At 33.5% G+C, this 27,720-nt stretch overlaps 1 protein-coding gene across 4 annotated transcripts in view; it reads right to left on the bottom strand.

Moving 5' to 3' along the window:
- Mgat1 (alpha-1,3-mannosyl-glycoprotein 2-beta-N-acetylglucosaminyltransferase) overlaps window positions 1-27,720 on the bottom strand; it is a 261,795-nt gene that overhangs the window by 72,054 nt on the left and 162,021 nt on the right. For all 4 annotated transcript variants that reach the window (XM_072526042.1, XM_072526043.1, XM_072526040.1 and 1 more), the window contains exon 4: window positions 16,201-16,429. In XM_072526042.1, the coding sequence (XP_072382143.1) occupies window positions 16,201-16,429 (229 nt within the window). The remainder of the gene's footprint in view (window positions 1-16,200; window positions 16,430-27,720) is intronic.

Raw genomic sequence — 27,720 nt, 5'->3', positions numbered from 1 at the left:
GCAGGTATTCATCTTTCCAATAAGAAATATGTAGATGACAGCATTGTTCGTGCGAAAACTTTCTAAGAAAATTTGATACAAAAAAATAGAATTCAAAAAGATACTCAACTCGAACAAAAAACCTCAAACTCCATCAGTAAAATAGAAGATAATTTAAGTAAAAAAGTTAACGAGTTGTCTGATGAGAATAAAATGACTGCTTCGAAAATATTTGATTTATCAAAACAAATGCATGAATTTAAAAATGATCTTGATATATTTAAACAAGAAATGACGAAGAATATTACAGATGCTGCCAACCAAAATGCACAAATTATGATGAAAACGTTGGAAATAGAAAAAAAGATTAAAACAGCGGATCTTAATTCACATGATTTAGATGAGCGTCTTAATGTAATGGAAGATTACCTCTTACACTATAAAGCTAACGGGACAACGAATTAGCGTTAGTTCAAAGAATCGAATCGTTGGAAGCTAGACATGGCATTTACCAAGGAGAAGATACAACTAGTTAACGAGCTGCACAAGCCTGAACGAAAAAATTATCCTCGTCGACGAACAATCATTAAAGGATTAGATGATTTGTGGCAAATGAGACCTTATGCCAGTCAAAATAAATCTTACAAGCTCATTCTTGTTGTAATTGATTGTTTTTCAAAGTTTGTGTGGACTCGACCATTAAAGACGAAAACAGGTGAGAAAATTACTCGAACATTTTCGGATATTCTCGCTCATACTCGACGATGTCCGAAAAATTTACAAACAGACCAAGGCACAGAATTTTTCAATTCCAAGTTTCAAAATCTCATGAAAAAGCATAGTATTAATCACTATAATACCTTTAGTGTTAAAAAAGCAGCCATATGTGAACGAGTTATTCGAACATTGAAGGAAAAACTTTACAAGTATTTCAGTCTTAATGGAACTTACAAATGGATTGATACCTTGCCTCAAATTACAAAAGAGTACAATAACACGAAACACAGCAAAATTCGACTTAGACCTATTGATGTTAATAAATCTAACGAAAAGGAAATTTTACGAAAATATTATACTCACTTGAAAATTGCTGGCCCAAGAAAATTGAAAGTTGGTGATGTGGTTCGTATTAGTAAAAATAAACACATTTTCGATAAGGGATATAAACCGAATTGGACAACAGAACTGTTTAAAATTACTGAAATTAAAATAACGAATCCCACAACATACTTGATTGAAGATATGACTGGAGCGCCTATCAAAGGATCATTCTACGAAGAAGAATTACAGAAAACAAAAAATAAAGACATATTTAGTAGAGAAAGTACTGCGCAGACGTGGAAATAAGATGTATGTTCAATGGTTGGGACTCGATGGTAGCCATAATAGTTGGATTAACGTTAAAGATATCATTTAGGATCTACTTTTACATACATCGCGTAGATATACACTAAATGAGTGCGGGATGACAAAAAGTATAAATTTCATAAATGCTGCAAGCTCACTCTCAGTTGTTCCTGCCAGTTCATCAATATGAGTTCTCAAGATAGTGGTTATAGTTCATCAGACGATATGGTTGTAGCTGCTGATTCATCATCAGATGATATCGATTATGATGCTGAATTAGATAGAGTTTTGGCGAGATTCGAAGAAGCAGCAAAAAATGAACCATATTATTTACTAGAAGCATCCTTTCCGCTTGACAACTGTATAACCAAAGTTGGCCTTTCTCCAGCTCGTCATTTCTCACCAGCCATTATTTTGTGTCAGCACAACAAGAATGCAAGAATTAGTTTAAGCACGTTCGAGTGGGATGATATAATCGGAGTTTTTAAGCAGAAGATTAGCGATTTCTTTAACAGCACCTCTCAAGATGATTACAATCCTATCGAGTTTCAGTGTGGAGACTATTGTAAAATTAAACAAATAGTGTATGATTCAACCAAGTTCCTCGTTATTGAAAAGCATGGTCTGGAATACTATCTAGATGAAAGTGATGTCAACCAAATCCTAGAAGTAAACAGCAGTCTGGTGTGTCATCGTGTATCGTTATTGGACAATTTAAACTTTCATGCTTATTATAGAAATGTTATCAACTTAATAAAATCAAACTTTTGCAGCAGAAGCAGTTTATATGGACCACTTGAAGCTTTAACTGCGTTTTGCGAAATTTCCACAGACACTTTGTTAAGTCATGCTTTAAGAGAATATTTATATTATTATAAAATTAAAGTTGTAAATGATTTTATGTAATAATCAAAATAAATGCTCTTTATGCAAACATGTCTTTTTTATTTTCACGTCGAATGTCTCACAACGCTGTATAGTACATCCACTAATAATTTTCCAACATAAACATGCCTCATTCTGGTATCAAAGAGACCGCCTTTCAAATCAAGGCTGTCAGACATATTTCCTAAAATTCCTAAGGTTATATTTAAAAAATATTCTCTATTCGTTATTATTCAATTGCTAGTCGACGAACGACACTCTTAAAAAATAATATGAACATATTCTCAAAACATATATCTATAAATTAATTAACTAGGTACTAATATTTCCATGGACTCTTTACTAATGAATTAAAGCAACCGTGAACTTTGTATATATTACTTATACTCTAAGTAATTTTCGAATATCGGCAACATTGTAGTCTGGAGAGAATTTGAACGTTCCGTCTATATCGACGTTGCCATGTTGGTGAATTTAGAGGCAATACTTTTATAGATATAATGATCGACTTTTACGAAATCAGACAACTTTTAAGAATCCAAGTTCTCAAAAACGGTTTCAAGAATTGTATTATTTTTTTTCAAATTTCATTGATTTTATACCTTACCTGGAAACATGAAAAATTGCAGATATATTAATATGGTATTAAAGTTATATTCACTAATTTTAAACTCATGCATTATGGCAACAGCGAAGCGCAAAGCCATAAATCGTAATGAACACCTGTTTGTCTCGCTATGTGATACCCTAAAATATTACATTTTGCAACCAGCTATCAGAGGCGGAGGCTTATTATAAGGTAAGTAATATTATATTTTTCTAGGATGGCATTTTGGAGACCATTTATTTGATACGAATGATCAAGATGCATCAACTTCTGTGATATCAATAAATAATGACAATTATGTTAATGACAGCCCCGAATTAAAAAATAAAGATTTGCACGTACAACCCCAAAGAATAGTTTTAAATATGTATGAGTGTTTGAAAAAAGAAAATATTGGGATGGCTGATAATGCAATTGTTTCGAGAATTCATGTATTAACAAAAATCATATATATACAATTATTAAATTAGACACTGTTACAGATCATTCCTTAAAACGAAAGCGACCAAATAAAAAATTGGGTAGGATTGACACTGCTGCAAAAGACGTTATTCAGCGAACAGTTTACAATTTTTACAAAGAAAATAGAGTGCCTACTTTAGAACTGATTCGTGAAAAATTGAAAAATTTCCCTGAATATAATTATACTACATCTTTGGAAACACTGCGCGAGATTTTGATAAGTTGTGGATTTAAATATAAGAAATTAGATAATCGAATGGTAATAATGGAATCTCGGCGTATTGTTGAACTTCGACGAGAGTATTTGAGTAAAATAAAACAGTATCGTAATTCAAACAGAAACATAATCTATTTAGACGAAACCTGGTTCGATACGCATGATGTTATCAAGTACAGCTGGGTTGACAACACAAACAAGTGTGCGTTAAATACACCGTGTTCACTAGGAAAACGTGTTATTATTCTTCATGCCGGAAGCAAAGATGGTTTTGTATCTAATGCATTGCTATTGTCGGCCAAAAATATAACAAAGTCTTCTGCCTATTATCACGAAGATATGACAGCCGATTTATTTGAAAAGTGGTTTGTTGAACAACTCTTGCCCAATATTCCGCCGAATTCAGTGATTGTTATGGATAATGCGTCGTATCATTCTCGCATATTAAATAAAATACCTAAAATAATAACACGAAAAAGGACGAAATTTTAAAATTTATGCAACTCAAAAACATCACTGTTCCTAAAAAGATTCCAGTAAAGAAAGAATTAATTAGAATGATCAAAAGTCAGAATTTTAAAAACGAATACGTTATTGACACCATTTGCAGCAGGCACGGCCATACTCTTTTGCGATTACCCCCATACTATTGCATTTTTAATCCAATTGAAATGGTTTGGGGTACCGTAAAAAAACGATTGCGAAAATATAATCAGTCACCAACATTAAGCGCAGTGGCCATTGAGAATATTCGAGAAATAATTAGTGGCATTAATAGCGATATGTGGAAAAATTGCGAAGCTCATGTTGTAAAAATAGAAAACGAATATCCTGTTTTACCGGCAATAGCACCAAAGGTTATCCAACCTGGATACGATTCGACTTCAGAAGACTCTGACGATTCTTTTTAGTCCTTCTAATTAATTTCTTTACAGCTATCGCGATGCATCTTGAACACTAGTATTCATTATTATACAGTGTGTCGCATTTAAGATGAAGACACCTCTATATATCGGCTATCAAAATACATACAGATTTGAAATTTTGCACAGTCATACATGTTGATAGTGCACATTTTTTTAAGATAGTCATCTGAAATTTAAATTTTAAACGCGGCTTACTGCGAATCCACAAACAGGGTAAATTTTCGATATTTTGCTTCGCGTTAGAGAAATCGGAAAAACTTATTTGGAAAAGTTGTTCCACTTATTGTAACCGCACATACCAAATTTCATGACAAAATTCGCAATTTTAGCTTTTCAGTATTATTTGTAACCTCGATCCTAAATCTACAATTGGCTGTCTAAAGATGCATCTCGGGACAGCCAACTGTCCGTTTTAGAATCCTGACTACAATTGAAGAGCTTATTTCCAAAGTGTCTTAAATCCATACAATGAAATCCATGAAATTACAGATTTTCATATAAATTTTACATACAAATTATACAATTTTACAATTTTCATATGCACTTTTAAATGGTAAATAAGAAGTTGTTTTGGTAAATATAACTTTATTCTAGACTTGAAGAAATCTATAAAGTTTAAAAAAAGAAAATTAAAAAAATCGAAATTTTGGATTTAAGACACTTTGTAAATAAGCTCTTCCATTAATGAAAAAAGTAAAAGTGCGAATTTTGACATAAAACTTTGTTATGTGGGGTTATAATAATATTTGGAACATCTTTTCTAAATAACTTCTTCCGATATCTCTAACTCGAAGCAAAATATTGAAGATTCACCCTGTTTGTGCATTAACAGTAGGCCGTGTTTAAAAATTAAATTTCAGTTGACTATCTTAATTGCTGGATAGACAATCTTTTAAAATTTTCTGACAGAATGAGCCATTATTTACAGATAATTGTAAAAAAATATTATGGTTTATGTAAAAACCAATATTCTCATAAATCACTAAAATTAACAAGCTTTAATTTGAAAGAATTAATTTGTTATTTATTCGATGTTGTGAGCCCGCTCCCATTTGAAAAAAAACTGATTCTGTCCTTTGAAGAGTCCTATTCAAAAATGCCCCGTTTAAACAAATCGAAGGTTGAAGGGTGCCGGACATTTTTGCCGGAAACAATTCAAATTCAAAAGATCACCTTTTTCTGCTACGGAAAATATTGCCCCGATTTCTCACCAAAATCAATGCTGAGACTTTAGTTTAGATACTCTTGAATCTCAAAAATACTCATTTACATATTTTTCAAGCCTCGAAAATGCATATTAGGTATCGCATTTTTCGGATTTTAAATCGCCTATATCTCCAAATCGATTAACTTTTGAGAAAAATGACATAGATCTTATTTAGAGTCACCCAAAAACCTAAAAAATATTTTTTGGAGCACAAAAGGTGATATTTTGAATTTGTTTAAAAATTGTTTAAACAATTTCTGCCCAAAAATTGAGAAATTTTCCTGAATATAATTATGTAAAAATTAATATAAATTATATGATTTTTCTTGAAATATGCGTTTGATGAACTGATCCCTTTTCTTAATTTCCACGCCAATGGTCGGCACTGGCATCAAAGAATCTCAAAAGCCGACGCTTGGCAAACTGACATTGGAAAAAGTATAAAAGATAAACTGAGACTTAAAATTACAGGAAAAGAATATATATTTTTTAAAGTTTTTTATTTTCTACTTATGATTACAAATTGATTTTTAACAAAATTACAATTATCGATCTACATATTCATTTAAAAATAGCCGGTCCATTTTCCTGTGGAGAATAATAAAGCTATAAAAAAAATTGGTTATGTTTTCATTTATTAATTTTTGTTTTTACTCAATCATTGTGGTTTCGTAATGACCCCAAGGTAAAGTGTCATGAGAATTTTGTTGCAAGTAACGTTTATCATCATACGGACTTAATGCAATTTTTTCTTGTGTTATTGTAAAAAGATCATGGGCGTAGGAACGAAACGTTGATTGGGAAACACTTTTAGTTGTAAATTCGTTTAAACACTTAACATAATCATCGAAAGTAATGTCATTTTTTACCGTTGAATATTTTACACCCTTAGATTTTTTTGTGACACCTAAATTATTTGCAAGTCTTTCAATATTTGCATCATCCATATTATTCTTGTATTTATCCCACAATGCATTTCGATCCTCATCCGTCGTACTAATCTTAAACGAATACATTTTAGATCTAAGTCCGACAAAATGAGTCATAATGCGACCGTTTGCCTCATGTTTCATCATTCCGAGAACTTTTTTGTTGACTTGAGGTATTCCATAAATATTATTCTCAGAATAGTCTGATGTATCGAATTTAGATAAATTTGCTTTAATAACATCTCTGTAAACGTCATCACATTTTAATTCATAGATAAAACTGTCAGTGTCCCCATACATTAGCTTACAATTTTCAACTCATGGCTTAAGCAAAGCGCTCTGTTTGAATTTCAACACTTTATGGATTTTTGTTAGTTTGAGTCCTGCATTCAGAGCTTGTTTTAGATTGCGATAGTGCAAAGTGTACTCTTTTTTATGGTACAAGGTGGTCATAAGTTTTGGAAGCTTACTTCTTGGTGGAACACGATGTTCGCATCAAAACTGTAAATCTCGATGTAAGTCATGCAAGTGTTCTGGGTATTCCAAATCCACTTGTAGTATGTATCCGGTATCTCCATCATCAGGAATAGACAAGACATCAATATTGGTATCGACCCACTCGAAACCCCCATATGGTAAGAATTGAGACATTGCCCAACCATACAAATTGTTGACATCTAATTATAGCAAATATTGTTTTGCATTTTAATGGGCTGTTTTTAACTTTTTGCAACATTGACTCAAAATCGGCATAGACGACAAAAGGAGTTGTTTGTTTATAAATATGATTTTTAAATTCAACATTCTGATATGATGGAAGAGAAACTTTACATTCATTAATTTTCTCACAGTATTTTGCATGATCATTTAATCTGTCAAAATTACTAAAATAATTCAAACACCTATCACATAAAATTTTTTTATTACGGTTCTTACTTAACTGCCTGGACATAAGTCGAGACATATCTTTAATCATGCAATAATGATACTTAATTTCTACAGATTCATCGTGAGCCATAGGTGCTTCGTAGTCATTCAATTTTGGAAAATATTTATCCTGCACAATCAATAAATTTACATGTTTAGTTAATTTGGTTTTGCATAGCCTTACCGGTGTTGTTACGTAAAATGTTCTCTCTTTAGCAACATTCATTTCTAACCCGTAAACGTTTACAGAAATGTTATTTAACTTTTCAAATTTTGAAATACCCTTTATAGTCATAGGTGTCTCTAGCCCATCGATATTTAAGACAGTCGCATAATGTGGATATGAAGATGTACGATCTGAACTGCATTTAGCTGGATAAATCGCTGAAACTGTGCTCCAAAAAACGCATTCTTCTTCATCGTTTATGATATTAATACATGCATGCTTCTTTTGGATTGGTTCTGGTAGTCTAATGAACGACGAAGCTCCATTTCCCACTTCATATTTATTTATATTGACTTCCAAAGAAACTATTTTTTTCAAAGCCCACCCTAATCCCGTTTCTTCAAATTCCGATAGCTTAGACATTAATTTATCGACTATGTTTGTGTGAAACCATAAAACCAAGTCCGTTCCTGCGTCTATGGCTTCATTCTTGGTATTAAAATATTTAAATTGGTTAATATCACCTTGATTTGATTTTCTAATAAATTCTCCACATAATGTCATATTACATTTTATCATATTTAATTTTTTTAAAATGTTTTTAATTCGAATTCTAAATATCTTAAAACAATCCCCGAAAAATTGCATTAAATCTTTGTGTCCTAGATTAATAATTATTCCTGTGCTGATTCTACTCTTGAATGCGGAATTTACATCTTCTTCGGTAATTTAGTTAATTTCAAGTCCCCACACCGAATTGCTTTAGTAAACAAAGCCAAATGCCTTTTAATGTGATTTAACCAAATATTCGCTTCTCGCGGTGTATAATTTCGAAACAAAACATCACGCGCTTTAATTAAATGTTGTACAATGTCACTACTAAGATCACCAATGTTTAAGTAAAAAGCAATAAATCAATAAATGAAAAACTCACCAATATTTTTTAATGCTCAATAATCTCGAAGTTCGCTGCTGGCTGCGTTGTTCAGATGTCCACCACTCCTCGAAATACCAGAGAATACTTGTTACTGGAAAATTCCGGTATGAATGGAACGTAGTCCTTTGTTACGCGGTTTGGTAGGAAAACCACGTTCTCCTCCAATTCCAGTAAAACTGCTTCCCCGTATTTCGCCTTCACCAACTTAGCAGCTACAATTTTGAAAGGCGCACTAGTGTCAGCTCCTTCAGTTTACAAATTGTCTTGATTTTCTTCTCTGTAAGCGGAGAGGATGCATTAATCTTTTTTAGATCCATCTGCAACAATATGTATTTTCTTAATTTAACAATGAAATATCTTTGACTTCTTCTTCTTCCTATGCCGTCCCCATTAACGGAGGTTGGCGACCACATTTTTAAAGGCTTCTCTATCTTTTGCAACGTGGAATAATTCGTCTACAGTCATGTTTGTCCAGTCTCGAATATTTCGCAGCCATGACTCCCTCTTTCTACCTATTCCCTTTTTGCCATCGACTCTACCCTGCATGATGACCTGCAGAAGACTATATTTAATATTTCTTAGTATGTGTCCAAGGTATGCAGTCTTGCGTACTTTTATCGTTCTCAACAATTTTTTGTCTCGACCCATTCTTCTCAGCACTTCCTCATTGGTGACCCTGGCAGTCCATGGGATTCTCAACATTCTCCGGTATATCCAAAGTTCAAAGGCTTCAATCTTTTTAACTATTTGCGCTTTTAGTGTACATGTTTCTACCCCGTACAATAGTTGCGACCAGACGTAACATTCAACAAACCTCAGTCTCAGCGCAATATTCAGATTTTTGTCACAGAACAATTGTTTGAATTTTAAGAACGCTGCCCTTGCCATTTCTATTCGTACCCGGATCTCTTGGTCTGGATCTAATTCTGTGTTGATGTAAGCTCCCAGATATTTATATTTTGTCACTCTCTTTATTTGCTGTCCACCAAGAGTTAGTTGTTCATTATTTATTGGACTCCTTGATACTATCATAAATTTGGTCTTATCTGTGTTGATGTCAAGTCCCATTTGAATGCATTCACTATTTATTGCATCTAGTAAAGTTTGTAGATCTTCTATACTCTCAGCCATAATTACCGTGTCATCTGCAAATCTCATGGTGTTTATGATTTCTCCACCAATTCTTATTCCCTCTTTTCTTTCCCATAAGGCTTTTCTGAATATGACCTGTGAGTACACGTTGAAAAGCGTCGGAGACAAGACGCATCCTTGCCTAACCCCTCTCGCAATCGGTATATTATTTGTTTCTATATCGTTCACCTTTACTACTGCTTTCTGGTTCCAGTATATAGCCTTAATAAACTCAATGTCTTTTTTGTCTAAATTGATGTTTTTTAATTCATTTATTAACTTCATATGCTGCACTCGGTCAAAGGCCTTCCTAAAGTCTATGAAGCATACATATGCACTCTTGTTACATTCCCGACATTTCTGCAAGAGTACCGTCAACGCAAATAATGCCTCTCTTGTACCCATGCCTCCTCTGAAGCCAAACTGAGTTTCATCTATCTGCTCCTCACATTTCTTATAAATTCGGTTTTGAACAATTTTCAAGAGAATCTTTAAAGGGTGGCACATTAGGCTTATCAATCTATAGTCATTACATGATTTGGGATTGTTGTTTTTTGGTAGTGGTAAAAATATCGATTTAAGCCATTCTTCCGGGATGTTGCCCTCTACATATATGTGGTTGAGAATTCGGGTGAGTCTCTTTATATTACCGTCATCTAAGGCTTTTAACAGTTCAACTGGAATTTGATCAGGACCCGGTGCTTTTCCTTGTTTTGCATTCTGTAGGGCATTCTTTACTTCTGAGGGTAAAATTTGTAGGTATTGTTTTTCTTCACCTATATCTTGTTCATTTTCTCTCTCGTCATGGAAAAGATGGATTATATATTGTTCCCATACTTCCTTTATTTTGCTCTCTTCAGTAAGTATTTCTCCATTATTATCTCTTGTTATGAGTGTTCTTCTTTGTCTGGTGTTGCCTGTAAGTTCTTTCATTTTTTTATGTAAGTTTGAGGTGTCATGTTTGTTGCTGAGTTCTTCCAATTCCTGGCATTCTTTGTTCATCCATTCCTCCTTAGCCTTTCTGATTTCATATTTGATTTTATTCTTGATGGTTTTATATTTATTTTCATCTTTATTTTTGTATTTTCTTTTTTCAGTTATTAGCTCAACTATTTCCGGTGTCATCCAGTCTTTTTTAGTTATTTTCTCTTCTTCGCCTAGGACCTCCTTTCCCGCTTTTAGTATGGCTTTTTTCATATCTGCCCATTCAACGCTTCCTTCAGTTAATTTATTTATCTCTGCGTTTAGTTGCTGTTGGCAGTTGTCGTCTTTTAGGTTTTTGATGTTAATTTTGGTGGTTTTAACTTTTTTCTCCGGTTTCCTGAGTTTTTCTTTGATTAGCAATATTATTTTACAAAAATTCTATCTAGTACAATATGTATATTTTTAATTTAACATATAAAACTTACTTTGTATATTTGCCGGCACTACACAAACACAGAACTTCTCCGAACGGTACTTTGTATAATTGGTGACGCTGCACAAAACACACAACTTGTCTGAAGGATGATCAGAATTGAACTAACGATATATGCAGAGCGTATGCTATTTATCTAACTGCCTCTCCCACGCTAAAACTATGTTGCGCAATATTTCGTAAGACTATTCATTTATGCATCATATGCCTGGCTTAATTATAAAATAGAAAGGAATGTGCACATGTATCCGGCGCCCGTGCGAATATATTTTATCTCACATCAAATAGAATGTGCACGTGCTTTCGGCTATATCGTGATCACGTGAGAAATTTTTAATAGCCGGCGTATCCGATGATGTCATTATTCTCAGTAGCAAGATCTATTTTCATTTTATGATAGCAGAATATATTTTATAAAGATTTCAAATGATCATGTAAAGTATAAATTGAAAAATAAACGAATTTTTGTTATTATGCTAATCGATAAAATATATACGAGGTAACTCGTAAAATATAAATTGAAAAAATTTAGAAGTTTTACGCTAGTGGTCGTAGGTTTTAATTAAAAAAAATACGAGGAACAATTGCTCTCTTTGTCTGTCATTCTTCTTCTTCTCTTTGCCAATTCATAGAACATAGTCACCGACCAGCGATTGAACATCGTTCTCATTGGTTACGTTGAGACCTAGTTTCGTTATTATTGGGGGAATGGGGGGCGTTTGAGCGTCTTTAGTTAATATTGGGGGAATGGGGGCGTCTTTTCGTTAATATTGTGGTACGACTCCACCATTGGCCTCCAACGTCACGAGGATGTCCACCATTGGTCGAGGACACGTTTCTGTGGCATCATTGGTCGAGGAAAACGTTCTAACGTCACGAGGAGGGCGTTACTATGTCACCATTGGTCACTGGGGGTGTTGCTATTCCCTCCACTGACGCTGCTATGCTGCCATTGGTCCCTCGTCGCTATACCGCCATTTCTCTGATGTTTATTCAAATTCTAAGCTGTCATTGGTCGCTGGGGGTGTTGCTATTCCCACCACTGACGCTGCTATGCTGCCATTGGTCGACGACACGTTCCGACGTCACGAGGACGTCCACCATTGGTCAGCAAGACATGGGAGGGACGTTCCTATGCCATCATTTTCTGAGGGGCGTGGCCTAGAGACACGAGTTACGTTCCGACGTCACCATTGGTCGAGGGGCGTGGCCTCGAGACACGAGGCACGTTCCTACGTCACGAGGGGGGCGTGGCTTTGATACATGAGGATACGTACGCTTGACGATCGACGTGTGACGTCACTTCCGCTCCAGAAGGAACGTTATACATCTACTAATGTCTCCTAAAGCTTCACCACGGTAGTGATTACAGTACATAGGCGCCACCTGCTTTGGCGGCCATGAACGAGAACGATATAATAATATCGTTTTCTGTCCTCTGGGCTATGCTTAATATGTAAAAGATTAAATCTTCTAGCAAAAGCTGCTATCGCTTTGTTATTAAATGGTCTTATATATGGCCTAGGAGGACAAATTCGTTAAACTTTCCGTGTTCGAATCGGTATCAATAAAGTATTATGACTCATTTCGGCCTATCCCAGCCTCATCAGACACTTGGGCTGATACAAATTCAAACTCGGAAAGTACAACGATGTCTCCTAAACTCCTAAAGCTTCACCACCGCAGTGGTTAGCGTACAGAGGCGCCACCTGCTTTGGTTACGTGCCACGTGCATGGTTAATTCTATCTTCTATTTTAAAACAAATTTTTGGTAGTCCTATGGGCTCCAGTCTTTCACCGGTTCCTATTTTGCATTACTGTTAATATGAACAATATAACACAATTTTTATACGAAATCTCAGAACATTGTTTCTAAGAATCAGAACATCTGTTATCATTCACTGCTTTACATACCATCATTAACACTTAAATTATGTAATTTTGCTTTTCTTGAAAAATCTTTTGATGACCTTATGTAACGCCACAGATTTTTTAAATCGTATTTTTAATCTTGTTATTAGTTCACATTCTTCTTTTCCATTTTGGTTTACATGTATTCTCAGATGAGTGTAATTTATAACTCGTTCGAATTTCGGCAACCTGTTACCATTTTTTCATTCTCTTTTTGTATGAATACTTGAGACTAATTGGTTTGAGTAATTTTTATTTGGTGCTAACCAGGTACCTTTATGGATGTTCTATGTTGGCACTTTTTACTTACTGCTGATAGACTTTTAATATTTGTCAGGTTAATCAATGTTTGCCCATTATCGTTACTAATTTGCCTTAACAGCAATTTTAACAGGTACGTTATTCTGTTTGTACAGTTTAATAAGTTTTTCAGTAACTTGAAGAAACTAGTTTCACTACCTCCTTAAGAAATCATTGGAATTATATCCAACCTAACTGTCCTGTATCCTGCGATGTATTTACAGAACTGTTGCAATTAGTATTTGATCTGGATACAGATAGTGGCGGCCATTAACGAGAACGATATAATAATATCGTTTTCTATCCTCTGGGCTATGTGTAATATGTAAAAGATTAAATCTTCTAGCAAAAGCTGCTATCGCTTTGTTCTTTGTTATTAAATGGTCAAATATATGGCCTAGGAGGACCAATTCGTTATGACTCATTTCGGCCTATCCCAGCCTCATCAGACACTTGGGCTGATACAAATTCAAACTCGGAAAGTCCAACGAATGTCTCCTAAAGCTTCATCACCGCAGTGATTAGCGTACAAAGGCGCCACCTGCTTTGGCCGCCATGAACGAGAACGATATAATAATATCGTTTTCTGTACTCTAGGCTATGCGTAAGACCATATTATGGATTTTGATAACATTAAAATTGTGCGTACCTAGTGAAAGTAATAAATTCAAAAGGACTTTTTTAGAAATGGTTTGTATTAGCAGAAGTGATAATAATATAAACAAAAGATCGGAAATTCAGAATCTAAACAAAATTTATAATTATATTATTTCTTTTAAAGTTTATTTATAACGCCAGTAAAATATCACATTTTGATTTAATTTTACATATACTTGTTAAATTTTTTCAGACATCTATCAATGATGAATAAATCTTCTTTTTTATTACTAAATAAAAAAGAATTTTTAAACAAAATTTTAGTTTTTGGCAATATAATTGTCAAAAATGAAAATTTTAAGTTGGCATTAATGACATTGAGGCTTATTTGTAATTTGTCGCTATTCTAACTTATTTATAAATTTAATTGTTTTTGTGTTAAAAAAGTTTTTCAAAATTATATTACAAAATTTAAGAGAAACATTTATTAGATAAGAAAATTTTTAGAATAGTTTTTAGAATAAATATGTTTAGCACCGTAAATTTATTAACAAAACTAATTTTATTTGGTGAGTTATTATAATTTTTTTTTCTAGTTCCACTTTGTAAGATATTCTGTATTTTTTAGCAGCTCTTGAAAATAATTGTAAACACAATTGAAAGTTCGGGATAAAAAATAGTTACCTAATAGCCCCTTTTATTGACTCCAACCCATCCAAAACATTATATATATATATATATATATATATATATATATATATATATATATATATATATATATATATATATATAAAGTAGTTAGGTATTATTGACTGACACGTTATGTAAAATAAAGTTTTATTTTGAGGTTGCAGTCATTAATAGGGCAGGAAAGTGAAACTCTTTGTTCTTATATCAAGCTTTCGCAAAATTTATTTGCTTCTTCAGGATATGCTAAAATATGGTATCAGTAAATACAATGAAATTAGAATTAAATAACATTGTATAAAACTAGTATAAAAACTTACAACATGAGGTTAATCCATTAAATTTTTAAATTGACAAAACATTAAAACTTAACTTATTAAAATTATATATTTATGTAAGTACAATATTTTAATTTTATTTAATTTTGTTTAAATTCATTATGACATTGATTATTATATTGATGTTTGATTTATGTCAGAAAGACACTCGTTTCTGTTTATTATATTTTTTGTTGTTGATAACTAGCTCTTGATTGTTATTATGGTTACGTACAAAGTGGCGCCAAATATGAATATTTAAATTTTTTGAAATCATAGTATTTATCTTCAGAAAATCTAATATTAGAAAATTATAGTATTCATTTTCGTAAGACAGAATGTAATTATAGATATTGCTTAGTTTATCAATATCAGTTTTTTTATTAACGCATTGATATTTATTTATGCATACCATTTCTAAGAATTCTCTTTTATTTAATTGGTTTTCACGTCTTAATATACGTTTTTACGCCATTTTGTATGTAACTATAATAACAATTAAGAGCTAGTTATCAACAACAAAAAATATAATAAACAGAAACGAGTGTCTTTCTGACATAAATCAAACATCAATATAATAATCAATGTCATAATGAATTTATACAAAATTAAATAAAATTAAAATATTGTACTTACATAAATATATAATTTTAATAAGTTAAGTTTTAATGTTTTGTCAATTTAAAAATTTAATGGATTAACCGCATGTTGTAAGTTTTTATACTAGTTTTATACAATGTTATTTAATTCTAATTTTATTGTATTTACTGATACCATATTTTAGCATATCCTGAAGAAGCAAATAAATTTTGCGAAAGCTTGATATAAGCACAAAGAGTTTCACTTTCCTGCCCTATTAATGACTGCAACCTCAAAAAAAACTTTATTTTATATATATATATATATATATATATATATATATATATATATATATATATATATATATATATATATATATATAGTTGAGAAAGGCACTCACTCACTCAATTTCGTGGAAGTTTTGAATTTCAGTGTTTTATTGTTACATAAAATTAAGTTAATTAAAATTTGATAACATATGACATTATAGAATTGACCTGAACTAAAACTAAATATTAAGTAAAAAGAAAAAACAAGTCATTATTATCGTGACCAAGTAATTAATTAGTATTGAATAGTATTGAATATTGAATGAATTAAAGAAAGTTGCAGATAAAAATAACACGGTAATCGTCATAATCACAAATGTACTTAAAATAAATAAACACTCACGCCCGTGGCCATTTCTGATAAAGTTCCAGCCAAATATTTTTTGTAAGCATCCAACCTAATCCAGGAAAAAAATCTGTCCGATATAGTAAATCAGGTCGCTTAAGATTTATGAGACTTTCTTTTCCATTATCATTCCAGGCGGAAATACACCAAAGCGACGAATCCTTTAATAATAAAGAATACAAACCCAAAAAATATTCAAAAAAATCTGGAGAAACTTCAAGATCATCTAAAACAAACGTTTTATTAATTAGGAAATAAATGCGCAAAATAGATTCATTATAATTTTATCATAATATAATCTATTAGGTACACCTGCTAATGTGATTGTTCTAATTAAAGTTTTTTGTCTATGTTATATTACTTTTTGTCTATGGTAAAATGTTGAGGCGAGCGTCACGGAACTAGCGTCACGAGAAGACGTGACAGGCAGCCTCACAAAATTGCGGTTCTTAACATCGATTCACTTTTCTCGATAAATTCGTTTCTAGTCATCATATATTTATTCTAAACAGGCTTAAGTTAAAAACTGCATAAAAAATAACTAACATTAAATATTAACTAACATTAAATAACTACTTCTTAATATTTTTCTGAAGCAATTTTCTTGTGGCATTTTAAAGTAATTACTATTTTAATGGGAATAAGCCACAATTGAAGATTAAAATAAGTTTATTGAGTTTATAAGTTTCACTTTATAAGTTCGGAAATCGTTCTCAAAATACAAACATTAATAAATTAAACAAAGTTTTTTGATACTTGGTGAAAAATTCTTCTAATAATTGAATTGTATCTGACTGATTTATATTGACAATTCAGACATATATTATGCATTTTATATTAGACGATTTTAGAATGATATTGCCAATATTGCTGAGTTGCGTTCCTGTGACGACTTTATTGTAAGATAGTTTATTCGATTACATGAAATCAACTTTAACAGTAGAATTTTACTGTCATCATGGCATGTGGTTGTCTTTTTAAAGACAAATTACATATGATTTTTTCTGACGGATATTCAAGAATTATATGTAAGAATTATTCGAAGATACAGCACGAAGTCCGACTGAAATAAACAATCCCCACGGCCCAGAAATAACAAACCAAGAAGTAACTATGGCCATTAAGCGGATTAAAGATGGGAAATCGCCAGGACCTGATGAAGTGCATGGTGCAATCTTAAAGCTATTAGAGGCACACCAAATCACAGTTCTTACGAAGCTATTCAACAGCATCTATGAGACTGGTTACTTACCAAAAGACTGGCTACTATCAATTATTTATTCTACTTCCTAAAAAAGTCAACGCTAGAAAATGTGTATATGTCAATATAGCTTAATTAGTTTGATGAGCCATGTACTTAAAGTACTCCTTACAATCATTCACTCGCGCATATATGTTACGAGCAATGTCCGAAATTGGACAATCCTAGCATTGTACAAAAAATCTTGTCCACTTCTAGCATTGTACCCCTTTACTGTACAATCTCCGAAATATATATAATCGGCGGACTTTGTATAAAAGAATTGCTGTACAATGTTCGAATTTCAATAAGTAGCCATGCGTCAAAATTTTAGATAATATATCAGATATCGATTCATATCGATTTTTACGATTATTCCCCATTTGTTATTAACGACAAACAAACATCAATTGAGGTTAGAATTAAATTATTTTAAATTATCATACATATCTCTTGAAAATCTAAGATGCTTTACAAACATCTTCCCTATATTATAGTGATGTATCTATTTCTTGAAGCTTTGAAATGTTTCACTAACAATATCTCTATTGTAGAACAATTTCTTCTTTGACTCGACTTTTCAATTTTTGATTTGGTGTGTCGCTTATCAATAATAATCGATTCGAACCGATGAGCGTTTCGACAATTATTTTGATTATTTCGGACATTGTACAGTTTGGGGGTACAATGCTAGAAGTGAACAATAATTTATGTACAATGTTAGGATTGTCCAATATCGGGCTTTGCTCGTAACATATACACCAAATTAGAAGAAAACCTGAGGAAAGTTCAATTTGGATTCAGAGCAGGACTCGGAACGAGAGAAGCACTTTGTAGTTTGCAAGTTCTAATACAGAGTACCAGTGATGTCAACTGAGATGTGTATGCATGTCTCATTGATTTCGAGAAGGAATTTGATAAAGTCCCACATGGAAAACAAATCGATATCCTGAAAACATCATGACTCGATGGTAAGGATATAAGACTAATCTCAAACTTATATCTCCAACAAAAAGCAACAGTGCGATTAGAAAATGAACTGTTCGAGATCTTCACAGTCGAAAAAGAAGTTAGAAAGGCTTTCATAATATTATCACCGGCATTATTTAACATATATACTCTGAAAACATCTTTAGGGAGGCCTTGGACGAATCAGAAGACAGAAGATGGGATTGCTGTAAATGGCCAACTTATAAACAATATTAGATATGCAGACGATACAGTGTCGCTGGCAGATAGTATGCAGGGGCTCCAAAGAATGATGGATAACGTTGCAGAAACATGTAACAAATACGGCCTAAAACTAAATTTCAATAAGACACAAATAATGATTATTAGTAAGAACACCAACATAAACGCCCAAATTACAATAGGCGGTACACCGTTAGAAAGAGTGGAAAAAATATGCTTTTTGGGCTGCAATATTAAGGATAATTGGGATCACAGCTACGAAATAAAAACTTGTATTCAAAAAGCCAGAAGAAGCTCTTTCAACAGCCTTAGGAAGATTCTCTGCAATTTATCTTTAAGTATCAATACACGCATAAGAATTCTTAGATGTTACGTCTTTAGTGTCTTCCTCTATGGAGTAGAAAGCTGGAGCCTTACCGTTCTTCTAGTTGGGGTTTTTTAGCGACAGTTCCCGTGGTTTTTGTTTTTTCTTCCGTTTGGGGTTTTTTGGGGATTGCTCCTGTGGCTTTTGTCTTCTTAATGTTGGCCTGAGTTTTCAGGTTTTCTTCTTTGTGGCCTGGTTTGCTTCTAATTTATGGATTAGAAGCAAAACGAAAGTAAAAGACGCAGGAGAACATGCTGCCAAATTAAAATGGAGCTTCGCAGGACACAATGCCCGACTGAAGGATAAGAGATGGAACCACGAAATACAACAGTGGAGGCCATGGTTAGGAAAGAGAAGCAGAGGAAGACCACAAATGAGATGGGCTGATGATATTAAGAAGATCGGAGGACACAACTGGAAGCAAGTGGCGCAAAATAGAAGACACTGGATTGATTTGGGGGAGGCCTATGACCAAAGTTGGATTACTGAAGGCTGAAGAAGAAGAAGAAGAAGGCATGGTTTTCCAGGTTATCTTCTATTTTCTTGGGTTTCCCTTCGTTTAATTGATTAAACTTTTGGTCCATATGTTCAATGATTGACCTCTGTGAGGCAACCATTGTATCCTGAAGTTCTTCTATCTTCTTACGTAGGGCCGTTATTTCGGCGTGCTTTTCCTTAAGAGGTATCCTTAGTGCCTGTAACTCAGACTTCGTCGTCGCTACTCCTTTGTCTCGATCTTTTGTTTGTTTGCCTTTTTGAGGTGTCGTCATCTGTTGTGTTCGGTTCTGTTTCGCGGTTTCCCTCCGCACGGTCTTCTTATTTCTCTTCTTTTTTTTTTTGGGACGTTTGAAGTCCCCGTCGTTGATGTTATCGTCGTCTATCAGCAGCTCCTTGAAAATTTCATAATTACAGTTACCTTCGTCTATTTGGGGCAGCTCGTCACAGATGTTGCATTGGAGTTTCCTCTCACTGCAACCATAGGGGCTGGGGGACGCCTTTCGGTTTGGCGGGGATCGAAAGCGATCCATATTTTGGGGGGATATCCTACTTTTTGGACGAAAGCTTTTTTGTTGACCTTCTGACCCGTCTCTAGCACGGCTTCTGGGTGTCACCCAGTGACCTCACACGCGGTTGTTCACGCTCTAGGCAGAACTAGAGCGGTATCCACTTGCTTTTCTCACCTCCCTGACCTTGGGGCCGTGTCTGCCACATATAGGTTTCTAAAAAACTATATCTCACAGTGTCATCCCAAACGGTGGCACAGGGAGTATCCCGACGGGCTAAAAGCCCGTATGCTTCTTCACTTTCCTACCCCTCAATTTTGGCCTCCATGAAAACTTGATTAAAAAACAAGTAGGTTTCGGTTTCGGCGTAGGTTTTTGCCTTTTATCTGGCCTCGGCCGTTGTGGGCGCCGTGTCTCCGCTTAACCGTGCCTACAATCACGGTTAGACTGAAAAATCTGGCTTCGACTCGGTCGCTGCAGCTCCTCGGCGGTGTGTTCGCTTGGCTCTCGCACGTATGTACTGTTCAGCGGCTGCTGGCGCTGAACTGACTACTGAGTGGTTCCGGCATCTGAAAATGGTAATTTATAGGTTTGGTATAAAGTGCTGAATCGATGTTCCCATGAATATTGGCCAACTGTTCGTACAAAGTTCTTCTACTGCGTGCTCAGCGGTTTCTATGGGAATGAGATGATGGAATCTGAAGTCGGCGAACTTAAGCTAGTTCAGGTTAATATTTTCACATAAAACAGCTCCCCTTATTAGTGAAAAGTCAATGATTGCTTTGACTTTTACAGAGTAATTGGTGTTTCTGCTTCTTCTTCGCTTTCTTGTTGGGCATTGGATCTTCTTCTGAAGGAGGTTAAGCTTTGAAGTTTCTGTCCAATGAAATTTCTGCGTGGTAGTGAAATTGAAGGCTAATCCTGGGACAAGGAGATTGCCATTTTTGGGAATATTTGGGTTCGGTATTTGCAGAAAAGGTATAAGATAACTAGGATAATAATCAGGGATAAGGTTAATACAGTCAATAAGGGTAGATGTTCCTCAATGAATGATTGGCTTATAATATGGTCCAGTTCTTCTGAATATTGGTGCAATTTGCTGAGAGGTTTCAAAAGCTGGGCTTCACATATAGCATCGGTGTCTATGTGATACGGAAGAATGTCCGTACACATTCTTTGGTTTTGACTGATTTGTTTGCATTTTTCGGTGTCCATGGGTAAGACGTATGAAATTGAATCATCATATCTCGCTATGTATTTATGAACAGTTGAAAGTATATGATGAAAACCAGTTTGATTATCTAATATTGGTATTGAATATAATTGAATCAAGGTGAAGATTTCGGGATCAACTAACGGAATTTCAAGAACAAAAACCATTTTTGAATCAAGCTGATAAGCTTGTAGTTTTATTATGTCAATATACTGAGCTATATTTGACATATAAGTGGGTAGAGGCAATACGTTATTTTGTAATGACTGAGATTTCTTTTATTGCGTTCATTTTGTCTATCGGTGAAATAATAGAACTACATATGTAGAATTTGCAGGCGACAGAATGTGATAGAATTTAGTATATCATTTAAATAATTTTCTAAAAATACGTAGGTTTCCATTAAGGACTCACATAAATCTAGTATTTGTAACTATGCTTGGTAAAAGGAGATGTCATTATTAATGTCCAGAAGTATAGTCTCGATAGTTTTTAAGTCTTTGTTAAAAGTTTCTTCTTCTATTTGCAATTTTTGCATTGTAGTGTTGAAAGTTCTTATAACTGAAGTGGTAACAGATATTTGATTTTTTAAGTGATTTTCAATTTGAGTTTCATCGGAATTTATCCTATTTATACATTTATTAAAGTATTCGCCGTCAGAGGCATCTAAGTTTCCAGTAATAGATTTCCAGATTGTTCCAATACCATTTACTAAACCGCGTTTTAGGCGTTTATTATAAGATACTGTGTCAGAGGATATTTCTATATAAGTTAACGGAGTTTAAGATTTGTTTTAGCAGACTAAGATGTGTCTGTACTTCGGCTTGAAAGGCAAGTTTTCTCGGTGTATTCGTGTTAGTAAATTTTTTTAATAGGTTTTCCAAAATTCTGTCATTGTTGGATATTTTAGTTTTGATAGGGAATAATTAATTGTTTGTAAACATGTAAAGTCCATTTGTCGTTAGATATTCGTATAGTTCCTTTTTCATGAAAAAATATTCAAATTGTGTTATTAATGGGTGTGAGGAGAATTTGGAATTGGACTATAAAAAGGAGCATAGAATCTGTGTGTGTGTGTGTGTGAGAGAGAGAGAGATGGCATTAGACAAAAAATCTTTTTGCCACAGAAAAAGAGCATAGAATCTGTAAAGGAAAATTATTCAAAATAAGTTTTTAGTCTGTCAAAATTTACTTTAGAGGTTTGGTTAGTTTTGGGGTTAAGGATAATTGTGGAATTTGTAAAAACTTCTTGAATTTCGAAAGGTCCATTAAAAAGATTTTTCGATTTTGATTTAATTTGGGATTCTTTTACGTAAATTTTGTCACCAATTTTTAAATCCGGTCTTTGTTCTGAAATATTCTCGTCAAATCTTACTTTCGCCTTTTCTTTCTGTCTTTCTGTTTTTGCTCTGGCTAATTTGTAAAAATATTCCATGCGATTATTCAGGTTTCGAATATATTTACTCTTTAGTGTTTTTTCATTGTATAGAGTTTCTGGTGGTCGGCCTACAGTGTGCCCAAATATAAGTTCATATGGTGTAAAACCGTGGGTCTTATTTTTTGTATTATAATAGCATATATTGCATAAGAAAGTATAGCGAAGGGATGATCGGTTGTGTTCTCGGCTTAATTTGCCCATTTCTGAGAGTGTGGCATGAAATCTTTCTACAGATCCATTAGATTGTGGACGGTTAACACTGGAAAATGTTTGTTTGATGTCGTATAATTCGCATAGATCTTTGATTATAGCAATCTCGAATTCTCGACCGCAGTCACAATGAATTCTTAGTGGTGTTCCATAGTGTTGAAAGAAGAGTAGGAGTGTCTTGGCTACTGTTACTGTCTTTTTGTCTTCCAAAGGATAGGCTTGCGTGAATTTTGTCAATTCGTCACAAATAGTTAAAGCATAGTTCTTAGTAGAGTATTCGAATATATCCATATTTATTCTTTCGAATGGTGTTTTGGGAGTTTCTGTCATGACTAGTGGTCGACTTAAGTTTTTCCTGCAAATCTGAACTTGTTGGCAAGTTTCACATGCTTTTACAAATTTCTCTACATATTTTGTTAAATTCTTCCAATTGTATTTCTGCTTTATTCTTCTGACAGTTTCGTTTATTCCTCGATGTAAATTGTTTTTACCACAATGGTAATGATCTAAGATTTGAGGGATTTCGTCTTCACTGGCTGTTTTAATTATATTTTGACAGATTCTTAAATTTAAATCTTTGTCAAGGAAAATAAAAGAAAATATCTCTAGGATAGGTAGTCCGAGCTTATTATCTACACAATATATTTGTGATTCATCGAATTGATCTTTGTTTGCAAAAAGTACAAGAAACAGATATGATATTACTCGTTCGGGATCAAACGGTAATGGTATAATAAAATATTTTCGATCTTTTACAGTTTTGCTGTGTACAATATTAATTCTTCGGTTACTATATTCCATGTTTTCTTCGAATATGTCATTCATTATTTTCTCGTGGAGTTCTTCAAGTTTATTTTGCCAAAAAAATGTAACAATATTTTTGTTGGATTTGGCTAATAAGTCCGTATTCGATATTTCAATTTTAGAATAATCGATTATTTACTTAGTTCTATACAGTTCGATAAACTTGTCAAGTTCTTCGGACATTTTTTCTATATTTTCTTCATCGTCGTCTTCGTTTTCTTGAGTTTCCGTGTCATCTTCATTTGATGCATGTAATGAGATTTTTGATTGAAAGTTTGCACAATCTTTGAAATGGCTAATCTTTATTCTTGAGGGGGCATCTGCATTTCTGTTTATTTTTCCAGCACGATGTTCTATTTTATAATTGTATTCTTCGAGTTTTAGGCGCCAACGCGCTAATCGGCTTCCGGGATCTTTTATCGACAAAAGCCATGTAAGGGGCCGATGATCGATAATAAGCGTGAATTTTCGGCCAAAAAGATATGGTCTAAAATGTTTGACTGTCCATACGATAGCTAATAGTTCTCTCTCTATAGTCGAATATTTTGTTTCGGCACCGCGTAATGTTATGGAGGCATAAGCTATGGATAAATCTTTTCCAATGGGGCCTTCCGATAGAATGGCTCCAATCGCGAATGCAATAGCGTCAGTTGTTAGCAAAAATGGTTCCTCAAAATTCGGATATATAAGTATTGGATCTGATGTTAAAATATTTTTGAGTTCATTAAAGGCTTCTTTGCATTCAGAATTAAAATTAAAAGGTACGTCTTTCTGAAGTAGTTTCGTAAGTGGTTTAGAAATTTTGGCAAAATTTGAAATAAATCTTCTGTAGTAACCGGCTAAGCCTAAGAATTATTTTATTTCTTTGGTGTTCTTTGGTTCCGGGAAGTTTTTGATGCAAGATATTTTAGCTGGATTTGTTTTTACACCATTTTCTGTTACAAGGTGGCCCAAATATGCTACTTCTTTTCTTACAAATTCGCACTTGTCTCGCTGTATTTTTAAATTTTCTTTTCGTAACCTTTTAAAACTTCTGTTAGTCGTGACGTGATCATGAATAGTGGGTGAGTAGATAATTATGTCATCCATATACACTAAGCATCTTTCGTTTTGTATTCCTAAGAGGATGTTGTCCATTACTCTTTGGAATGTAGATGGAGCATTCATTAGTCCGAATGGCATGCGGACAAATTCGTAATGTCCATTTTCGACGGAAAATGCCGTTTTCTAGAGGTCTTGTGGCTCGATTTCAATCTGGTGAAATCCAGACGCTAAATCTAGTGGTGTGAAGTATTGGCATCTTCCTAGTTGGTCCAATAGTTCTGATATTTGTGGTAGAGGATAACGGTCTTGTACTGTGAGGTCGTTATTTTTTCGATAATCAATAACAACTCGCCATTTTTGTTTTCCTGACGCATCTAATTTCTTCGGTACGACCCAGACTGTACTCGACCAGGGTGAGACGCGTTTCTGGATTATTCCTTCTTCTAACATTTTATTAATTTGCGTCTTTACTTCTTCCTTATGTATTTGAGGATATCTATAGGATTTACTATAGGATTTAGTGAAGATAGGTTTAGCGTTGTTTGTTTCGATTTTGTGCTTGATTTCGTTTGTGAAGGTCAGTTTGTCGCCTTTGACATAAAATATATCTGCATATTCAGTACATATATCTAGAATTAGTTCTTGTTCTTCGCAATTTAGATGATAAATTCTTAGTTGTTCTTTAATTATTCGTGTTCTATCTACTACGGGTTCTTCAACATAATTTCCGTTGTAGGATAGGATTGTCTCCGAATTTTTGAAAGGTGCGATTGAAATGTCTGAAAATTCGATTGTCTTCGGCATAGCATTAGCATTTAGGACGGAAGTTAAGAATTATTCATTTACGTCCACATGTACTAATGTATGAGGTAATCAAACTTTTTCTATTTCTTGAGCTGATAATATGGCATCCGTATTTGATAAGTTGCATTTTAGTCTGCATATTTGTTCGGTCCGGCTATCAATGGTAATTCTGTTTTTACCTTTTATTGGTTTTCTATCCGGTCTTTCAAGATTTTTGTGTTGATCTCGGTTTTTTACGATAGTGTATTTGTCATTTATAGGGTTTTGGTATTTTAAATTTGATTCCTGTTTAGAATCTGATTTAATTTTTATTTTAGGTTCGTTTTGTCTTGTTTTTGTAGGGTGTGTCGGTGATTTGTCTTTAATAGATGTGTTTGTCTCGTGTCCTACTTTGTGAAGGGTGAGAGTTTTAAAATTTGTATGTAACTGTCGGGATTTGAGATCTATTACACATTCATAATGATCTAGAAAGTCTAGTTTAAAGACTTTGTGACGATTATCGTTAGTGAAAGGAATCAGGACAGATTATGTTATTAACAATTTTTGATCGGTTATACCTTGAATAGTAACGTTTCAGGAAATCTATTATGATAATTGCGTGCTGTGTTTTCTTTGAAAACAGTGATTCCAGCACCTGTGTCAATTAAAAGTTTAAAAGTGTTGGTAGCATCGGTAATGTAATATAAATTTTTGGAACTAAAGTATAAAATGGGGTTACATGAATGTCTGTTCGGGAAAATTAAGATCCGGATGAAAGTTGTCCAAGTTAAGTGCTTGGATTTGTTCTTGGATATTCGTAATATCCGTTGAGTGGTTCGTATGATTGGGAGGATGATTTTGATTCTGAAGTGAAAGAAAATCCTGATAATTTTCTGTGTCGAGTGTGTTATTGGTTTCGTAAAAGTTAGGAGGTCAGGTCTCTACTGTCTCCGAAATGTAGATTTCGTAATTGTTTTATTTATGTATGAGAAAGTGGTTTTCTAGAATTAATAAGCTGTGCAGCTTTACCTTTGAGTTTATTTTTATCCGTGAATCGTTAATAGAACGCGGTGATCGCCTGTAGCCATCTTAAAAGCACAGTCGCACGCATCTAAAAATGTAGAAAGACAAATCGGATCGCCTTCAAATTCTTGGATAAGGGAAAGTATTTCCGAAAGCTTATATGGTTTAATTTATTGTTGAGTTTGGGAACGTGTGTTGGACATTTTTCGAGATATTTTTAAACGAAAATGAAAAATAGAAGTATGAAGAAATATAAAATGTATCAATAAAAATTAAAAATGTTATATAGAGACAAAAATGTATCAATATAAAAATATCAAATAATATATCAATAAAAATGTATCAAATATATCAGATAAAAATATATCAAGAGAAAATATACCAAAAATATAGCAAATAAAAAAAATATGTCAATAAAATATCAGTATAAGATAGTATGAAAGAAATATGTTAATATCAATAATTTCAAATATTAGATAATCAACTTTTCGTAAATTATTATAACAAAATTATTAACGAGATGATTCAAAATCCACTTAGATAAAGAAGAACATCGGGACGCCTTGTTCTCTCTGTTCGGCTACCATGGGCTTCACTATGTGTTCCTTTCGTAGATTACAGGAGTGAGGTTGTTCGGAGATGTTTCTTCTTTAAGGGTCGTCTTGTTCTCTCTGCTCGGCTACCAGGGGTTTCACTAGGTGTTTCTTCCGTAGATCACAGCAGTGAGGACTTGAGTAGATTCTTTGTTCCGTTAAGGGATGAGAATCCGCCGCTGCCAATGAGTATACACGTGTTCTAGCAACGTTAACCGGATTCTACTGTCTGCGCCAATTGTTAGATCACTAATCACGTATTTGACATTTTAAAAAAGAACTTTATTTGTTAGACATTAAATATTAAACGATAGTACAAAATTAAATTAATTTAAAACGACTACAATAACTGGACTGGTCGAAGTTGCAGCTAAGAGTGGTTCTGGCATGTTATCGTCTCATATACGCACTGCGTAGATTACATACACTGTCCCGAAGTACTTCCGTTTATTATACGGAGGTAATGACAAAGTTTTGAATATTAAAGTAGATAAATTCATTAATAAGATCCATAAAAAACATTAAATTTAGAAATAAAGATAACTTGCAATAATGTTTTAAATGCGAAGAATGATATTAATAAGATTAAGTGTGAATTGCAGCAGTTTGT

Source organism: Diabrotica undecimpunctata, chromosome 3, assembly GCF_040954645.1.
Source record: "Diabrotica undecimpunctata isolate CICGRU chromosome 3, icDiaUnde3, whole genome shotgun sequence".
Lineage (NCBI taxonomy): Eukaryota > Metazoa > Arthropoda > Insecta > Coleoptera > Chrysomelidae > Diabrotica > Diabrotica undecimpunctata.
The sequence above is the reverse complement of the archived record's forward strand: the minus strand, read 5'-3'. Positions and strand labels throughout refer to the sequence as shown.